Source organism: Mesoplodon bidens, assembly GCF_964165515.1.
Source record: "Mesoplodon bidens genome assembly, chromosome: 1".
NCBI classification, from domain to species: Eukaryota; Metazoa; Chordata; class Mammalia; order Artiodactyla; family Ziphiidae; genus Mesoplodon; species Mesoplodon bidens.
The window spans coordinates 200,201,836-200,222,950 of NC_138176.1; the positions used below are offsets into that span (position 1 = coordinate 200,201,836).

Genomic DNA, 21,115 nt, shown 5'->3' on the forward strand with positions numbered 1-21,115 from the left:
AAATAATAAATAAATAAAAGCATGGCTCAAGTATGTATTGTACAACATGGGAATATAGCCAATATTTTATTTTAACTGTAACTGGAAAGTAACCTTTAAAAATTGTATAAAATACTTTTAAAAATTAAGAAAAAGGATAGAGGAAGATTATCGTTTCCTTTATGTACCTCTGAATTGCTTGACATGATAAAATAAATACACATTACTTAAAAACAAAAGCATGGGGTAATATACCACTTATATGAAGCTTACAAGAAATAAAGCTTATAATTATGAAAAAGTAAATTGTAATGATCACTTATGAGTATAAACAAAGCATAAAAGTTATTAATTTGGAGAACTCATGAACACCTATAGGCAGAATGTGAATGTATAATTCTTTATTTCCCAGAGCACCAGGAAACAACATACTGTTGATTGCATTGCTGCTACAAATGAATGAGTGAAATGAATGAAAAGAAATTATATTTTCTTTCATTGTTAAATTAATTTCTAAAATGTTCTTTCCATTTGGCCAAGTTTAAAAATGACACAGGTGTCAGATAATGAAATCAAATTTACTGATATACTGTATGGTGCAATAAAATGTGCTAAATGACTAAAGATTAGTTAAAAGAGTCACATCATGACTTGTCATAACTGCCTGAATTACGCTAAGGTGTCGTTTTGCAATTTTAAAATGTTATACTATTTTAAAGTGAGCTACAACTTAAGCATAACATAGAAGAAAACAATCATAAATAATACACATTAAGTGCAAAACTCAAGAAAACACCATCACTGATAAGAGTAAAACAACACAGGGAAAGAGATTAGATAAATTCCTTAATTTAAATGAAGTAAAATGTATTTTTAGAACATATGGATTAACAAGTACACATGCAAATTGCAAAAGGTGCTTAAAACCTAATTAAGCTATTTTGAGAGTGCCCTCATGCTAAATCTTTAAGATCAAATAAGCCTCATTATCACATTAACCTTCTTTCCACTCTCTTGTTATACAAGTGTCATTACATTAATTAGTCGTTATACAGTTCTTTAAGTGCTGGCTACCTCATGAGTGTTTTGTAACATTACCCAGTCCTTGTATACACAGAAGTAGTCTAAGAAATATCAGTCCTATCGACCCATGTAAACTAGTCTAGTAAACCATGTCAGACTAATTTAAATATGCCAGTAGATATAAGCAGATTGAAATTTTATGAAGAAAAATAATTTTGCAATATCAAAAACAAGACTTAGTACATTCATTTACACCTAAAAGTACATAAGCATGTTGACTTATACCATAAAAGAATTCTGGCTTAAAGAATTTAGATCTGAGTCAATCATAAGTGAATACAAAACAACAGTATCTGAGAATGAGTCATCTACCTGAGGAATTTGCTCCGATCAGCAAAAGACTGCACACATCTCTGCTTCATGTAGAGAGGGCAACATCTCTCCCTAGCCCTTACTAAGTCACCAAGCGGGAGGAGGACAGGATCTGCTTGGTGTGCTTTGAGAATGACTGGGCCCAGTCAGCCTATCCCTTTTCACATCGTGGGTCTGTTCTGCACTCTTGACAATAGGAGATCATCAGGGGTCTCAGCCCTGTTTCCGTGCTGAGGTCTGGAGTGGTGTTATTTACTGATCTTCTAAATGCTCCACATCTGATGCTTTAGGAAACCTTGAGAAATTCACAGAGTACCTGTGATTCACACAGTCATATGAGGAGAGATGACAGATTTTGAAATGGCTCTAGTGTGTAACTTAGCTCTGATGGTATGTGCCTTGGAGCTGATTGTTTAAAAAATATACACTAGTAAAAAAGGTGGTTTCTATATGCTGTAGCCTCAGCGGGGAGCTTTAGGTCTTAGCTTTAAATATATGGGCTAGCTGGATTTGATCCCATTGGATGACTTTATTCCATGAGTGAACAGCTGTGTTTATGCAGGAGGGCTGTGTCTCACAAACACAGACATTGGGAGGCAGGTTGCCCTGTGTATGGGCTGTCATGGTTCAACTTTGAACTGCACAGGTGCACTCTGGTATGAAATTTCAATCACAGTGGAAGCAGGGGTAGGTCCTTTTTTATGGATCAGCAAGTGACTTTTGCTATGTTTCTCAACCAGCTCTGTAGGCAGCATTTTTGTGGGTTTTTTTCCTAATGCATAGGCAGCTAATTTCCATTAGTGTTACAAAGCATTAAGTGTAGGTTATTGCTTTAAATTATTAGTAGCAGCCCGAGGTAGGCAGTACTAAACTGTCCAAATTCCATTAACTACCTTTATTTACAAAGGAGAGCTCTTGTTGGGCTAAATTCTGTAAGGAAGGGCTTGTTCAAAGGCTCCCAAGGACCAGCCCACTACTATGTAGTAACAAGTACTCTGGTTTCCTTATTTGTATAAACTCTGGTCATGACTTTAGATTGCAGAGATCTGCAATGTGTCTTCACCCTAAGAAAAAGTATATATTCACAAACAAATACAAAGTAAAAAGTACCTATTTTAGAAAAGTAAATATCAAGGGCTGGATAGGGAAACAACTCAATGAAAGCATTAAAAACTAAAGCATAACACAGCAGTCAAAGCTTCAAATCTCCCCTGTGTCTAAGAAGGAGGTTTGCCCAGGGTGTCAAGGAGGACCTGATGTGGTTTAAAATACATACTTTAATGTTTCATCAGGGCACTAGTAGTAGAAACTGAAAACAAAATAAAGGAAGACAGTGATTAAGTTGGAGAGAAAGATTTACTTAGGAGAACATCTTAGAGGACAGAGAAGCCACCAGATATGAAAAGGAAAATCAAATCTTCAAGTCCATACACACACACATACATATACACAGAAACACACACACATACCTACACACAGACACAGATACACATACATACACACACACACACACACCGTGGAGAGGCAGCTCTGAGGACTAACTTCTCTTAAAGTAGGTTGTCATTAGAAAATGAAGAAATGATTTAGTTGTCTATTCAATAAAAACACTGGTGGTCTCCAGCAATCTGTCAGCAGAGGAGAGTGGACAAGTCTCAGAGAGCAAGCTAAAGTAACTCTTCAAAGGAATCCAGAACCAGGAACGAATGAGAAACAGGTATTCATCTATTAATGTGCATTCATTCAGCAAATATTTAGTGAGTCATAACTATGTTCAAGGCACAGTGTTAGATGTGTAAAAGGAGAGAGGGAGAGAGAGAGAGAGAGAAGAAATCTCCAGTGAGGGAAGAACAAAAATGAACTATAAACATATTAGATAAATATTTACCTTATTTAATTAAATCTAACATGCTATTATTTATATACAATTAACAAAGAAGAAAATGTTGCCTGTTAATAGACACATTGTTTGTATAACCATATATTGTAGAATGTATCCTTATTTCAAATATGTTGACATATGAGGAAAAAAATCAGTATTAATCGTATGCTAGGATGTACACAACTTTTTAGAAAGTAATAGTGCTGTCAGTAAATAAAACTGAGAGGGACCAAAAGTGTGGGAAGGTGAGGACTAGTCATAATCTTAAACTGTGTACTTTGAATAAGTCTTCCTTGAGAAAGGGACATTTAACCAAAGAGTTGAAAGTGGTGGAAACTAAGCCTTGTGGGGATTTGGCAAAGTGTCTTCAGGCAGGGTGAGTAGCCAACTGTGAACCGGTTTTATTTCAGGACAGAAAGGTGATGAGCATTAAGAGCGGCTGAGAGGAGTTTGCAAGAGGGAGAGGAACATGACAGGAAGACACCGCAAAGTCACAACACTTATGGTTTTGATGTGCATTCAAGAGGCTGGTTTTTAATCTGAGTGACGCTGGGAGCCAATTTAGCATTTTAAGCAGAGACGGGATGTGACTTAAGTCATAAATGTGAAGCTGGGGATACACAAAAATAGGAATCATACTGTTAGGTAACGTTCCTAAAACATAAGAAAAATAGTTCATAAATCTCTATCAAGTGTTTACACAAATCGTGGAAAAATATGTTAGAAAGACAGAGGAATAGTAAAAAATTCTCCTGGCATCCCTGGATGCATTTCAATGTGGCAGCTACTGCAGGTGCTCATGGAGCTGTCCTCTGTACTTAAGGGCACATGACCAGACAACCTTTGGAATTAGGACTCTGAGGGAAAACACAGCCAAGATGAAACATACTAAAAGGACTCTAGGGAAGATAATGATGGATCATGTCTGGGAAGAGGTTAGATACCATTCTAATGGAAGCATAGCCCCTGGGTGGGATTATTCAAATCAGTAAGGAGAAGGTGGAAAATATCTGTTTGAACTGTGAATGCTTTTGGCAGACCCAGATACACTATTTTCAAATCTCTCATGGTGACAGATCCCCCAGGACTATATATAAAGAAATACATGAGAACAAAAGTGTGTGAGCCAGAAAGCAGAGAGCAATAAAATCGAGGGAAGACCCTTGTTTCTAGCACACTGCCCTACCAAAGGAAAAAGGAAAGAGCCAGATGAAGTGGCTGATCCCCCCTGAAAGAAATAATGGAACAATTAAGAACAAGAGAGCATGAGAAACAGGGAGAAATGTAGCAGAAATAAATACAGCACAAGGTCTCAAAACTTTCAGACTGAGGACATGAAACACTGTGGAGCTCACGGGAGGTTTAGGTCGGCAGTAGCCCCCAAAGGCACAGACTCCGAAAGCATTCATCTCATTCTTTGTTTCAGAATCAGCTAGAGGATATATGCCAGCTAAAACAGTGTGGGGCTTTGGTGCAATCCCTATAGATCTGGTTTCACAAATGAAGTAATTCCATCAGGACACTGGGTCCAAAAACGCCTGTTCCCAAGGGCAATATGATTATCTTAACATTGTTTTTCTGAGAAAGGGGACACTGTACGGTTTGCTCTTTCCCCCAGAAAGTTTATGAGTATTGGGCTCTTGTGGCAAAATCAGGCTAGATATACACTAAATGGACTCCCTCTTCTTTCTGAGCCCAGTCCCAGTTTATCTCTCTCAGACTCCTCTACAATAGAATGTGCTAATTGTGAGTCCTGGTAAGCAGCGAAAGTACTGTCTGCTACCACAAGGCCCGCCCTATGAATCTCCGACGTGATCCTTCACATGTGGTCTCTTTCACTGTCTATTAAACACAGAGGATCCAGTGGAGGGCTCCAAGGCCTTGGGGAACTGATTCTAAAACTATCTGCGGTGCTGAAGATATTTTCCTTCTTCAATTTCTATAGTTACCAGAAAATAAGACCCCTTTCATTACTCATAATTTCTATACTTTATCTCATCACCAGGTAACAAATAGTTCACAGACTGAAGCAAGGACATTCAGTAGCACTGTCTTATATGATCTTATGGACTGAAGCAAGACTGATCCTGGCTCACCGGATGGCTGCATGAAACAGAGCCCCCCATAAACCTACACCTGGACTGCAGGAGAAATGAGAACAACGTGATAAATAAAGGTAGGATGTTGGTTAAACTACTGGAATAAACAGAGCAACAGTACTGTCAGTGGCTTAAATAAGATATAAATCCTGATATGTGGTCATAAAGGGGTATGGTGCCTTCGTAGTGTGGGCATGGATTAAGCTGTTTTAACATAGAACCAAATACTTTGGCTTAAACAAGATATAAGGCCTTGCAGGTGGCCAGATGATGGTTGGGTACCTTGCTCTCATCACATACATTCATTTCCTTTTGCTGCTGTAACATGTTACCATAAATTTTGTGGCGTTAAGCAACACAAATTTATTTTCTTACATTTCTAAATGTCAGAAAACCAAAATAAGTTTTACTAAGGTGCCAGTAGGGTTGGTTCATTTTGGAAGCTCTAGGGGAAACTCCACATCCTTGCAATTTCTGGTTTCTTGGGCCACTTACATTCCTTGGTCTGTTACTCACTCACCAAATCTCTCCAACTTCTTGCCTCTGCCATCACATCTCCTAATTTCTTCTTTTACTTCCTTGCCTCTCTTGTATGAGGACCTTTATAGTTACACTTAGAGCCTACCAGAATAATATCCTTATCTTGAGAACCTTAACTTAATCATGTATACAAGTCCCCTTTGCCATTTAAAGTAGCCTTCACGTGTTCCAAGGATTAGGATGTGAATGGCTTTTGTTAAGACATTTTCAGCCTACCACACCCAGGCATCTTCTATTTTAGTTCTTCTGCAAACATCAAAGCATGACTTTCTCCAAATTAAAAATAGCTCCCCAAGCTACTACCACCGGACCCATATTCCAAAAAAGCAGAAACAGTTAAAAGAGGAAGGGCAGGCACATAGCTTTCCTATTTTGGTCAAAATTCAGACAGTAAATGCATTAGTTACCCTCACATTCCATTGGCCCAAAATGTGTCACAGGACAACATCTAGCTTCAAAGAGATCTGGGAAAGGTAGATTTTGGTGTTTGGCCTTAGGCCTACTAAAACTGATCTTTTATTACTAAAGAAAACTAAAGAGAATTATTTGGAGGATAAAAATCAACTTTCCTCCACATATAGTGACAAAACTAACCTATTTATGTGTGGGTTTGATCAATTAAATATAAGTTATTTAACCTTGGACAGTTGATACAGAAAGAGTCATATCTTTCCACAGCAAAACCAACTTTTTTTTTTTTTCCTGTCATTCTCCTTCCTTCATATACTACTGAGTGCCTGCTCTGGTTTGGGGCTGAATTAAAGTACTGAACTCTGAGAACAAAGAAGTATTACTTGTAATTTTTAAGTTTATTTGATATTTTCTTGATGTTGTCTACATTAACTATATCCACTAACTTTCAGAACTTTTACAAATGAGGGTCATAAGAAAACATGCCTTTAACTAATGTTACCAATCAGGTTTTTAAGAATGGTTCCTATGAGATATAAGATCATCATGGAAATTAATGAGATAACCCCTCTGCCATAGATAAACGGAATACATAGGAAACAACAGTTATCAAATATTGGAAACCAGCAGCAGAGGACTATGATTCTTGAAATAAGGCAAAAAGAAAAAAAGTGGGATGAGCTGTAGAATTGCCTCAGCTATCAGCCAAAAGGCATTTGGTTGATATTGATGCAGAGAAGGGGAATCGAAAGTTCTCAATGAACTAAAGATAAAGATATTGGAATTCAGGAAAGCTTGGCAGCTGGAATTTGCAGAACAGAGTACCAAAAGGGAGAGAAATAGGTTGAGAAAGAGCTACAGGAATCTTAATAGGGGTCTTTGGGGGCTTTGGTTCAAGGCATAGCATAAAACTTCACAAAGTCAGGCAAAATTCAATTACTAAAGCAAGAAATAAAACCAGGGAGCTATAATTCTAAAAATTCCAAGAGCTTACATAGTGGTAGGTGACATATGAGTTGGATTAATCAGACTTCAGACTGGAGAGACTTAACTGAAAAACCAGATTGGAGAGCTCATAGAGACTCCAGAAATAATGCACCTTAGAAGGTTAATGAAAAAATTCTAGTATAAAGGCTACTCTAGAAATAATCAAATGGAGTTTAAAAAACTCTAAAATATAAAACTGATATACAGGTAAATTAATGTCAAAACAAAAATCAATACTTCTCAGAAGTATCCAGCAAATCTCTCTCAACAATTTTCACCATCCAGTTTAAAAATACTTTAACAGACATGAAGAGAGAAAATTAGACTCATATGCAAAAAAAATTAGTCAATAGAGACAATTTCAGAGATGATGAAATTAGCAATTTTTTTTAAATATCTGGTATGAAAAGATTGAAAGATTTAAAGGAAAACGTGAAAAAATGGGGGATAAATGCAGATCATAAAAAATAAATGGTAGTCCTAGAGTTGAAAATACAATATCTGAAATAAATTTCAAAAATACTCTGGTTGGGATTAATAGCAGACTAGACATGTACAAAAAAGATTTGTGAACTTGAAGTCAAAGCAATAGAAACCATCTGTACTGAAGTACAGTAAGAACAAAGATTGAAGAGAAAAAATGAACAGAGTTTAGTGATCTGTGTGAAAATAGTAAGCAATAACACATATCGGTAATTGGATTCCTAATGGAGGGAGAGACCAGAATCCGGTTTGAAAAGAATTGACAATTTATTTTTCCAAATTTGTTGAAAAATGTATACCAAAAATTCAAGTTGAGCAATCCTTGCTGGATAAATCTAAGTAGAGAAAATAAAACCAAGGCATATCATAATCAAATTGCTGAAACCCATTGAAAAGGAGAAAATTGCAAAAACAGAAGAGAAATAGAAAAAAAGACTAGAAATAAGAGAGTTTTCACTAGAAATCATGAAAGCCTGAAGGTAATAGAATAACATGTGAAAAGTGTTGAAAGAAAACAAAAAGGAAAACTATCTGTTCCAAATTCAATATCCAGCAGAAATAATTCTTTAATGAAGAAAAAATTAAAATACCTTTAAATAACAAGGGCTGAGAAAATGTATCAGGAGCAGATCTGAATTTCACGTTGTTACATAATGTTTATTAGGCTAAAGGACAATTCAGAAATTTGGATTTACATGAAAGAATGAGGGGAATTAGAAAGGATAAATGTAAAAGTCTTGTTTTCTTGTATTTTTAAAAATTCTTTGAAAGATATTAAACTATTTAGAGCAAAAATAACACAATGTATTATGAGGTTTGTAACATATATAGAAGTAAAATGTTTGACAATATTACCACAATGAATGGAAAGAAGAGAGATCAATGTATACTGTATTAAAGTTCTTATTTTATACGTGAAGTGGTAAAATATCTGAAGATACATGGCAATACGTTAGAGTTGTATATTGTAAACAGAGCTTTCACTTACACCTTAAAATATCAACAAAAAGCCATAGCTAATAAGTTAATAGTGGAGAAAAAACAGAATTCTAAAAGTTATGTAATCCAACAGAAGGCAGAATACAAGGAAATAATGAATAGAGAACAGATGCAACCATTTGAAAACACATAACATGAGGGTACACTTAAATCCAGTGAGAATCAGCCCAGGAGAGAGATGTTGAAGTTCTCCCAAAACTATGAACTTCAAGAAACTGTTTCACTGAAAGGAAGCAAAATAAGAAATTAAGGAGGGACATAACTGTTTAGATTTTACTTGTCTTTAAGACTTTCAGACTTTCTTTAGACTTTGTGTCACAAGGGCAGAAGAATTTAATTTTTGATATTAATCACTTTGGACTAATTTCATTGTAACTTTAATCTTTGAAGTGTTATTTCTCTCTGGGAATTTAATAATTAGATTATCTATTAAAATGTGAGCACGTCTATGTTCTCACTATTGCGTAATTGGAGTATCTTGATATCATGATTTAATCTAATTGCAGAAGCTCTGAAGAGCTCGGTTAAACAGTGTAACTGCACATAATTTAGCATGGGAAGTAATAGAAAGAATCTTTAGGCCTTGGAGTTAATGAGGTAATGTATTGTTCTATCATATGTAAAAACCTTCTGAAAGCAAACACATAGTGCCCACCAGTAGCTCTCGGGGGGGGGGGAGATACAAAAGGGAAGCAACAGTCATTAAGTTAAGGACACCCCTTAAGTATGAGTGTCCCCAGATTCAGCTCTGAGAAAAGAAGTTAGGTTCAGATGGTTGATTTGGAAAGTGATCCCAGGAAGCACAAGTTAAAGAGTAGGAAAAGTACAACAGAGGAAAGAAAATTAGCACAAAAAAGGGTTAATTCCTGTGAGGACACTCTGAGGAATCAGGTACAATGCACCTGAGAACCTTCCCACTGAGGAGTGGGTGCTGGGCTTCTTACCCATTGACTCATGTCCCTCATTGGTTAAGGACTGTCCCTGGGGGCATTCAATTCCTGGCACAACTGGGCTACCTGAAATGAGGCTGATAAAGCTTCTTGTGTCAAATAAAGTCCTCAGGAGAGTGGAAGAGAGACAAACTCCTGCATGACCAGCTGTCAGGGGATGTTGACCACAGCTGAGGAGGCCCAAGTGGGGCTTGGAGCAAATCATCAAGATTGAGGGCAAAACTGATTTGATACATGTCGGATCTCAACCCCTGAAGAAACAGCCACTCCCTGAGATCCCTATATGCTTATTTTAAAGTCAAAATTAAGAGAATAAAGCTGGAGAATCTGAGGAAGGACATATACTCCTGCTTCACATGTTTCTGGGGAATCAAACTGCTGGACCAGTAGTTCTCCAACTTTATCATCAGTCATCAGGTGGGTTTATAAAACACAGATCATCCTACCTCATGACCAGATCCTCTGATTCAGTAGGTATGGGTGAACCCTGAGAATTTGCATTTTAATAAAAGAGACAAATGAACTTATTTATAAAACAGAAATACACCTACAGACATAGAAAACAAACTTATGGTTGCCAAAGAGGAATGGGGATGGGAGGGATAAATTAGGAGTTTAAGATTAACAGATACACACTACTGTATATATACACTACTGTATATAAAACAGATAAACAACAAGCACCTACAGGGAACTATACTCGATACCTTGTAATAACCTATAATGGGAAAAGAATCAAAAAAGAATATATATATGTATATATGTATAACTAAATCACTTTGCTGTACACCTGAAACTAACACATTGTAAATCAACTATATTTCAATAAAATGTTTTTAAAAAGTAAAATTAAAAATAAAATAAGTTGCTCATGCTACTTGCTCAAAAACCACAGTTAGAGAATCACTGAGCCAGAGTAACCCTCAAAACTTCTCTCTCTCTCACACTTTAGTAACTCACAGTGGGAAGAAGAGAGAGGGGGCACTCGGCCTTTTGCTTCCTGCTTTCCGGACCTTACTGCCTGCAGGAAGGTTATATTCCCATTTGTGCTTTGTCCTTGCTGAAAGCTTAGCAGGGAAGGCTGCCTGAAACTGGAAGTTCAATTCTATGATGCATGAAGAAGCAGACCACTGTTGCTCCAGACTTAAGCCACTTTTTCTAAAAAGCTTTATCAGTAAGAAGATGATGCTTTGATGTCTATATGGCTAGCTCCAAATGATGTTTCCAAATTCTGAAGGAGAAAAATAGAGGTGTTCTACATAGACATCCTATAGAACCAGAAATTTTGTGTAGAAGTTTCTGACATGAGTAGATAAACAAATCCACTTGATATTATCTGTGAGGTCTTAAACAATAAAGGAGGGAGAAATAACAGCATGCATATGGGTTTTTTTTTTTAATATGGACGAGCTTTCTGCCCAGAGGGTAGAGTAAACACTGAATTACTTTTAAAATTTCATACATTCTGTATCCTAAGCTGAAGATCTAAAGCCGATTTGCTTTATGTAAAAAGAAAAAGAAAAGCATGAAATGAATTCCACTGGTAGAGTCAAGCTCCTTTGATTTATACATAATGTTTCTTCTGACAAGGACACAGAAGCACTCTCATATTTCAATAATCTAATTTTGCATTGTTTGAAAAGAAAAAGGGCTATTGATAGACTTTTATTTGGCTCACACCCAGGGATATTTAAATAGACTTTGCACTTCAAAAACACTCTTTAACAAATTCCAATGACTTGTGGTATTTGCAGAGCTTTTTATGGTAATCCATAATATATTTTATTTTTATAGCTAATTGACAAATTGTTAAGATAAATATGTTAACTTCCCTATGGAAACCTGATTTTCTAAAGGTCTTTTTAACCTTTTCTGAAAAGTGGCTAGAGATTGAAAAATGAGTTAAACTAGTTTTAGAGATTTATTGGGTCCATAAATGTGCTATTTGTCTACCTAATTTGCATTTTCTCGCATGTTCATTATATTTTTCAGTGTCACAGCTCCTTCTCAACTATTCTTTTGTTATTGGCCTATAACTGTTCTGAGTGACCTCAAGTTTACTATACTTATTTATACACAAAGCATACATTTAAAGTTATTATGCCCAATATAAAACCAAAGGAAAGGGAAACACTAAGAAAAGCGACAAATCACTTATTTAGCAAATGACTTGTAGGGCTGCTGTTTTATAGCTAATTCTACCATTTCTAAACATTTTATTATGAAGTGATAAACACAATTAGTTACCTATCCAGTATTTATTCTCACCTTCCTCCCTTCCTCCTAAATAACTGAACGTTTCATCGTTGTGAATGGCAAACCCCAAGGTCAAAGAAGCCTCTTTAGCAATCTCTGCATTTAGAGGGTCAATGGCAGTTATTGTCGGCACTTCCTTTAAAGTTCTTTAAAAAGTGGGCTCTCTCTCAGGTGTCAGGCAGTATTTTTCCTTCCTCTTGATTACTTTTTCCCTGCTGAAATGTGAAAATGATGGCTGGAATTTTCACCTCCATTTGGAAAACACTGAGAAAGGAAACAATGTTCTAACCACAAATAGTGGAGCCTAGGATAGTGATGGCACTGTGGGGCTGCCATCCTGAGCCACATCATCTGGGCTTCTTTTCCACATAAGAACACCACACCGATACCTTCTTTATGCCCCTGTTATTTGGGGTGTCTGTTACAGCAGCTGAAGATAATCTCTTACCGATTCATGCATAATATATTTTCTACCCAGGTTTTTGGCTTCTTCAAATAGGTTTAAATATTAAAAATGATCCTTGAAATACACTTATTCCCTAGTTGATAAAAATGCAGTAGAACAAGTTTGGTTGTTTTTTATTGGTTGTGGTTGAATTTGATGAATTAGTGTTAGTCTATGCTTCATTTCTCCCTCTCAGCTAAGGCAAGAACTGACAAGTTAGATTTAAAAGAACAGCTGGGCTGTCTAAACATCTGTCAAATCTTAATGGTCCATATACTCCTTTATATATGCTTGAACTAAATAAAAGTATTTCTTATAAACAGATATTGCCAGATGCCTTCAGAAAATGTTTTGAGGGAAGGTTTTGCATTTCTTTCTCTCTAGTACCTCATTCTAGTAGTATTTGACCAACTTGAATACCCCAGTCAGTTTTTCACTTCGTTCCTCATTTCTCATGGTCTCACGTCTTTCCTTACCTACAAATTTCCTTACCTTACCATTTATTCTGTGTTCCATCATTATAATCATTCTCTTGTAAATGTACTTAAACTTATAATGTCTCTCTCCTACGTACTCATGTGACAAAATAAGATGTTGGTAAAGCCAAATCTCCTCTTTCTATGATTACAAATTCGCAGCCAACCACAACAGAAAGGAAACATACTAATATATATCATCTCAAGAACACCCAAAGATGTGCCCAACATTCCAACTACATACTGCTATTTTTATAACCCTACCTCCCTACAACTTTTCTCCTCAAATCACTAAATCTCTCACTAACTGCCCACTTTCAATAGTTGGTACAGTAAGTCCCCTACATACGAACCTTCAAGTTACGAACTTTCAAAGATGTGAATGTGCATTCACACGTCCAATCACATAAGTTAGTTCAGGTGTCTGGTGTACACTGTCACGTAAGTGCATCCTCTACAAGTAGTTGTGCTTTTGTGTACTTTACTGTACAGGACTGTATACAGTACGGTAGTACAGTATCTTTATTTCAAGATCAGGATGTCTGGAAGCAAGTGTAAAAGCAGCGGTGATGTACCTGGTACTGCTAAGAAGCACCAGGAATAGGAGGCCCAGGGAAAAGATGAAGAGAGACAAGAGGAAGAAGTAACTGAAGAACTGAAGAGATTCATGATGCAGGAAATGGCAAGGGGATTTTCTTTCTTTGAGGAGGCACTGTTAGTTTTTGAGGCACAGGACCTGAACGTAGAATGGTACATGAAGGTCGCAGCAGCCATTCAGAATGCAATCCAGTGCTACCGAGTCATCTATGACGAGAAAAAAAAAAGCTACCCAGACATCAATGGATTGTTTTTTCAACAGGGTAGATAGAATTGAATCCAGCAAGGAACAAGATCCTGTGCCATCAACGTCAGGTGTGAGTGAAACTGCAGCTTGCCCTCAGTCTCCTATTGCTGACGATCCTTCAGCTCTACCATCTCCCACCTCCTGTCCCCCCTCCAGTCAGTAACTCTTCTTGCCCGTTCACTCGACGCCAGCCCCTGGATTCCAGCTGTTGTGCTGTACTACTGTACTTTTCAAGGTGCTGTACTGTAAGATTAAAACATGTTTTCTATTTTTTGTGTTGTTTTTTATGTATTATTTGTGTGAAAAGTATTATAAACCTATAAACCTATTACAGTACGGTACTATATAACCGATTGTGTTAGTTGGGTACCTAGGCTAACTTTATTGGACTTACAAACAAACTGGACTTATGAATGTGCTCTTGGAATGGAACTCATTTGTATGTAGGGGACTATTCCTCATGACACTGAAATAATCCAAGCAATGCAAAGAGGATTTCCTCATGCTCCCACCCTGAGCATCTGCTCCCAAACTGTCTGTCCTCCTCCCTGTTTCAACAGATTAACTATCAATCTTTCAAAGAACAGCCCTTCCATCTGTGTACTAGATTATATCAACTTTTTAAAGACCTGATTACTGCAATTTTCCCCTTTTTCTCTTATATGAGCTGCTTTTCATTTTTCCTGGATTATTCACATCGACATAAAAGATAATCACATCTGCAAAATGAAATTCCCTCTCTTGACCCCAAGTGACCCTCCACTTACTGCACAGTTCTCTACCTGTTCACTTTCAACGAACATAATATCCTTGTTTCTCTTTCCAAACCCCATCCTTTCACAAAAACTTTTATATCAAGGATTTCAAAGCAGATTAAATGTAGCAGGAGGTAATAGGAAGACATTGGTTTTACTCCCAGGTTTAGGGATCTTTGTTCCTGGGAAAAGGAAAGCACCAGTACTTAGTCTAGGCAATCACTGTTAATATTGAATTCCTCTTAATTCATAATGCTAAGCCTGAAGGTCGAGGAGAGGCAGCACTGTTTCTGAGACCTCATTATTCCTTTATTCTCATATTCCATCTTCAGAAAAACCTGAGATCAGAGCAAATAGTTAATGCACAGGACGGATGAAATAGGGACACCGCATTTCCCCAGCACCACTCAAGGCACATCTTACAACATAAATGCCTACAGTGTGGCTCAAAGCCTTCTTCCTGGGCTTTCCAGCTGGAGCATGGAAAGTGAGTGAGTTGTGTAAGAAACCTACATTTGACGTGACTGGGGAGCAGACCCTCAGAGGAGCATCCATTTAGAATGGTTCCCATGCTCTACCATGCATCACAATTACCTGAGAAGCTTATCAAAATGCAGATTTCAAATCAAATTTCCAGAGAGTGCTGTTGAAGCTCAGGTTCTAAATTTTTGATATTTTTTCCTGTGGTTCTGATGCAGGTAGAACCTGGACCCTGCATTGCTCTACAAACCAGCTAGAACTCTAGTGTGGTAGGTACTTAGACTGGACAAACAAGGGCTAGAAGTGAGGATGAGAGGTAAAAGACAGAACTTTTGGTTAGCCAAGCACAAAATTGGAGAATCTTTCTCCCTAACTTAAAAAAAAAAAAAAAAAACCCTCAAAGCATCAGTTTTGTCAATTAGGCCATTAGCCAGTAAAAATCACCGCAAAGAGGAAGACAAGGGCCAGGCTGCCTACAACCACCAGTTCTCCATGGATGCAGAACCCAGATAGGGGACATCCCACACACACTCCTGTCCTGTCCTCCCAAGACTGAGTCCTCTGGGACAGTTGCTATCTCTGAACATCTAACTCCAAACATCTGAGACCACTGGGAACAAGCCTCACCTCCTTCACACTTTGTCTGTTGTATTCACTGGTTTCTGTGAAAGCCCGTTTCCAAGCCGTGACCCATGTCTAGCTGACAAATGGATTTGCACCAGAAACCAAAACCTAAATCTCCTTCTGTAGAGTGTCAACAATACTCAAACTCTGCCAGAGCTGCCCTAAATATTTGCTCAAAACCCTCCAACTCCACTTTTAGCAGAAGTTAACATAAATCTTTAAGTTAAAGGGTCCAGAGATAAGAAAGGAAGCTGCCAACAAAGAAAACCAAATGGAACTAGCTGGGACCAAGATGGGAATAAATCTGACCTCCAACAGACCCTCAATCCCATTGTATGCTGATTTTCCTACATTAGCATATTCAGTGACACGCCTACCTGGTGGCCATGACTGGACACTAAGGACCAAAAGAAGATAAAAAGGGGGTGGCACCCCTCTCCCTTGAAAAAGCACTGCCCCTTCCCCAGTAAACTAATGCACATAACTCCCCATCATTAGTCTCATTCTTCCTCCGTTTGCCTTCACTCTTTAAAATTAAATTCCTTTTGCCAGGTAGGCAAGAAGTTGATCTGGGAACTTAGTTCCTGCTTCTCCATTCTTTGGTCTCTGAATAAAGCTTGTGCTTTGTCAATTTCAGCTGCAGCTTCATTATTGGCTGCTTGAACAAAACAGAAAAAGAACCTTCCCCTAAAGAATCCAAAAAAAGAGTGGATATATGTATATGTATAACTGATTCACTTTGCTGTACACCTGAAACTAACACAACCTTGTAAATCAACTATACTCCAATAAAAATTAAAAAAAAAAAAAAGAACCCTGCCCTGCCGGGTAGGGGGAGCAGAGTCTATATGACTTAATTCAGTAACAAAACCATAAGCTCCCCAACCTTTTCAAACTTTTTTTCCACTCTCCTCTTAATTCATCCCAGTCACACTAGCCACCTTGCTGTTCCTACAGAAAGCCAAGTAAGTTTCTGCTTCCTTTTTGTAAACCATAGAGTAAATTAATGTATATATGTGTATGGAAATTAATTAGTGTGTATTAATGAATCATACATACAATCCTATTATCAATTCAACTAAATAACTAAAATGTGAATTAAGTCAGAAATAAAACAAAGCACTGATTGTAAGATTGATATCAGCCTACTTGGCCAATGTTCATAGCCATTAAATTAATTATTGAGATTATAAAACTTTGTACATAAATAAGTTTTCTATATCACTAATAAGATCAACTAAACATCTGGTCTAACGTAAAATTTTTAAATGCTTAATTTTTTCAGTTTCTAAAATTTATACAGTTGCCTAATTGTTGATATTCTAAAGTTGAAAAAATAGTTTAAATTTCCTATGCTTTAATTTTCCAGTCAGAATGAGTTACTCTGCAATGTTTCATGATGAGAAAAGTGGTACAAATTTATTATATTTACTTACTCACTTTTTTTTAATTGGAAGGGTTTTACATTAACAGTAAGTCCTGAAACTCAAAATGAAGCCTTCTTAGTCAACTGTGACAGTCTTTGAATACCTACTGAGGCAAAAAGCAATTAAAACACCCCCACATTTCTTACCATTAACCTGAAAGATATGAGTCTGATAGATGTGTTCATAGCCGTCTGCATAGCAGGTGTAATTGCCCATGTGAGTTGTGGTGACCTTGGTAATATATAAGGATCCATCATCTCCAAAGTCCTATAGAAAAAAAGTAAAATTAAATAAAATTAGCTGTTTTTACTTAAAATGTATTTCAACAATTCACTTTTTTAAAACATGTATTCAGGAGCAAAGTATTTTAAAATATTATCTTTAAATTATCAAAATGATCACTGTTAGTTCTATAAAGTTGCAAGATTTTATAGGCTGTAATTACTATTTTCTCAAGACAAGTTTTGTTTAAAAAGTATTATCTCAGTATTTATTTGAAATATATGAGCTTATATAAAATAATTGAATTTTTACATATTTATTCTAATTCAGTTTACATTTTAATGTATAAAGGTATAAATTATTTTTCTTATTTATAGCTAAAACAAATAGCTCTTAACTACATTCTTCACATTTCTAATTGTCTATTAAGTTTTATATCCTTTAATTATATCTTTACCTAGGAAAAAATATTAAAACAGTGTGGTTTCAGACATAAAATTTACAGCTATATCAGTAGAACAGGATTTTTTAAGCCTCCCAGAAATAATCAGTACATTAGCTAAAATAACCATGGCATTTCAAATTTATGGGGGAAAATATGCATAACCGTTTTAGAAAAAAGATTTTAAAATCTTGTGGTGTTTATCAAAATCAAATCCAAGAAGCACCTCTGGAAGAGTAAAGACCAGAAAATCTTCTCTTTCATAAAGGGAATGAACACACTGGCAAAAATTGTCATAATCAACTTATTCAGAACTTTGGAAATAGACAAAGGCTCACACCAGCGCACACAGCATTACTGGAAAAAGTGGCTGTATTTCAGCAAGGACAGCGAGGCTGGTGGCTTCCCTCTCTTCAGAGCTGCATGGAAGCCTTGGACCACCAGCTTCGTAACTCTGCTAGCAGTGAAAACTATCATCCTAGCAGACCCTGGAGAGAGAAGAATGGGTCTGAAGCTCCTCCAAGACCCCATCCTCAGAGAATCATCACAATCTGACCTACATGGCAGCTCCCTGAAAATTTCTATTTTCATGAATTCTTTTTATTTGAGCAAGACTTAGAGTTGAGTCCATATGTTTCTGACTCCATATGTTTCTGACTTTACTTATATTCACACCATGTGCATTTCTGTTAAAAATAGCTTCCCTCTAACTGATACGCACTACAGATTAATTACAATCAAAAAAATGACTATGGGGCTATTGAATATGGACCTCAAAATAATGAAAATGTTCTCCCAGTCAAGAAAGAGAGAGACAGAAAGAAGAAGAAGAGAGAGAAAGAAACAGGGGAGAAGAAGAAGAATGAGAATAAGGAGAAGGAGAAGCAGAAGGAGGCTGGGGAGGAAAGGGGAGGGAGCTTCAGGGGGGAGGGGAAAGAGGAGGAGGGTCAGGAGGGAAGGAGAAACATACTGTATGTTCTGACCATCAGATTATTTAGCTGATGGATATTTTCTTAATGATTATAAAATAAAATAAAATTCCTCAATATCATATTATATGAGATTGATCATAACACATTTCTGCAGCTCCCAGGGGCATCTCATAGACTTACAGGAAAAGCCTCATGCCCTGCACGATAGGGGAGGATTTGGAGATTATATCCTAACAAGGACGTCACTGAGTGACACCAATTTGTGATAGCATCCCTTGCATCACCACGGGCTACCATTAGAAACAGGGCTCCTGGGTGAGCACTTAGGCTAGAGAACAGAAACACCAAACAGAAAGGCCAGGCTGTCCCTCAGGTTAACATAAAGGCAGGTAGTTGACACACAGCTTGGTATAATATGAGAAAAAGCCAAACCTCTGCAGAAATCATTCAGGATGATTAGAGTTAAAGAAATTTTGAGAAAGACTATGAGCCAAAAATAAATCTTGATAACCTGAAATATAATAGTAAGATACCTAATGAGCACAAGGTAGACAAGCACACAGGATGTGCATGTACCAGAAAGACTCCTCACAAGCAGAACAGACCAGGGAGACCAAATCAGAACAGAGATGAATCCCCTCATGGGACAAGAATAACTGGAAATAATCATAAAAACCCAAAGTATATCTCATATTTGTAATTATATTTAAATTCATTTATGCCAAACTGCACATAGGTCTTTTAAAGTCTATTTTCAAATAATACTTTTTAAATTATTCATAAAATTTGAAATAAACAACTTTTCCATGTGTTTTCCTGTATAGCTACCTAGAAAGCTTGGCCCTTCCCAATCTACTATAATATTATACTATAATATTATATATTATATATTATAATATAAGATTCCTTCACCAAATGATGTGAAAATTTTCCAAGAATATAACCTTGAGAATGTTTATTAAAGTACCTTATTTTGCTATCTGTGTTATTCTGTAATATGAAATCCTTTTAATGTAAGTATGCTCTAAATTAACATATTGTGTGATCCCTTCTAATCTATATATCATTTCTTATTCTTTCCTCTTTCTTCCAAGTAGAAGCAAAATCTTCCAGCCTCAGTTTCTTTCAATACACAACTTTATAATCACCTTTTCAAACAACATTTCTGAATAAGCAAGATTGTCTCACCACTTTGCATGAAGCATGGATTGTTTCACTATACTTATTATAAAACTCAATAAATATTTATTGAGCACTTAAATATGTCAGGCACTGTGATAAATAATTTAAATAAATTATCAGATTTTATCCTTTAAGCAATCTTTTTAAAATGCACTACTATTAGCCCCATTTTATATATAACAAAACTGAAATATGCTGATGTTAAGCTTGGGCTCATCTGAGGTCACCAACTGCTATGGTCTGGGTGTTTGTGTGCCCCACTCAAAGTTTACTTGTTGAAATACTAAAGCCTAATGTGATAGTGGGCCTTTGGGGGGTGATTAGGTTGTGAGGGTGGGGCCCTTAAGAACAGGATTAGTGCCATTATCCTACAGAGATTTGAGGACATGGAAGAAGATTCTGGCTATGAATCGAGAGAGTGGCCATCACCCAGAATATTAATGTGCTGGCACCTTGATCTTGGACTTAGCCCTAGAACTGTGAGAAATACTTTTTTGTTATTTATACCACCAAGACTTAGTCTTTTGTTATAGCAGTCCAACACAGTAAGACACCAACCAAAGTAAGGGATCAGAAATTGGCATCCAAACAAATACCCAGACTCCAGAACTGAACCCTTGTTATTATGCAATTCTTAAGCCATCTTCATCTTTCCTGATTCTCCATTATTTTAGCCAAACATAAAACTTACCTTTTGAGTTTTTTTTTTTTAATATGGATACATCAATCCTATGCCTTACCTCCATCCTGATTTAGCATTTCTAATCTTTTAATCTTTCATTTTCTCAGCATTTTTCCAATCTCAAGTATATTAAACTAACTGTGTGATTTTGATGCTCAGCCATTGTTGAGAGTTATGTCCTTATGTAACAGATGCTCCCTGAATTTGGGGACAAAATCTTGCACTTATTCGGAACCCCCATTACACCTTTATAATCTTTCTGACAACAGATTCTCCATAAATATTTCTTCAGTGATTAAATCTTTATGAACCTCTATACCATTAAAAAAGTTGCCTCAGGGCACTAATGTCTGGAAATTCAATAGAAAAAACCTAAAACCATTTATTTTGTTGAGTTGACTACTTATATTATTTTCAAAGTAGTACAAAAGGGAACTGTGGAAAAAAGGAAAATCTATAGCACACTTCTAAAATTTTGAAAATTGTATGGCTACTACTAATTGACTATAATCAGTGGTGTAAGAGTAATAATCATAATGTTTAACAACCTATAGAGGATAGGCACTGATCAGTCAGAATGTATAAGGCAGTAAACATCAGGTATGACTATACCAGAATAAAACAGC

General features: G+C 36.6%; 1 protein-coding gene across 3 annotated transcripts in view; it reads right to left on the reverse strand.

Annotated features, from left to right (window-relative positions):
- Positions 1–21,115, reverse strand: part of FSTL5 (follistatin like 5) — a gene marked incomplete at both ends in the record, with an annotated part of 533,648 nt that overhangs the window by 154,477 nt on the left and 358,056 nt on the right. For all 3 annotated transcript variants that reach the window (XM_081250998.1, XM_081250997.1, XM_081250996.1), the window contains one exon: positions 17,176–17,296. In XM_081250998.1, coding sequence (XP_081107124.1) covers positions 17,176–17,296 — 121 coding nt within the window. The remainder of the gene's footprint in view (positions 1–17,175; positions 17,297–21,115) is intronic.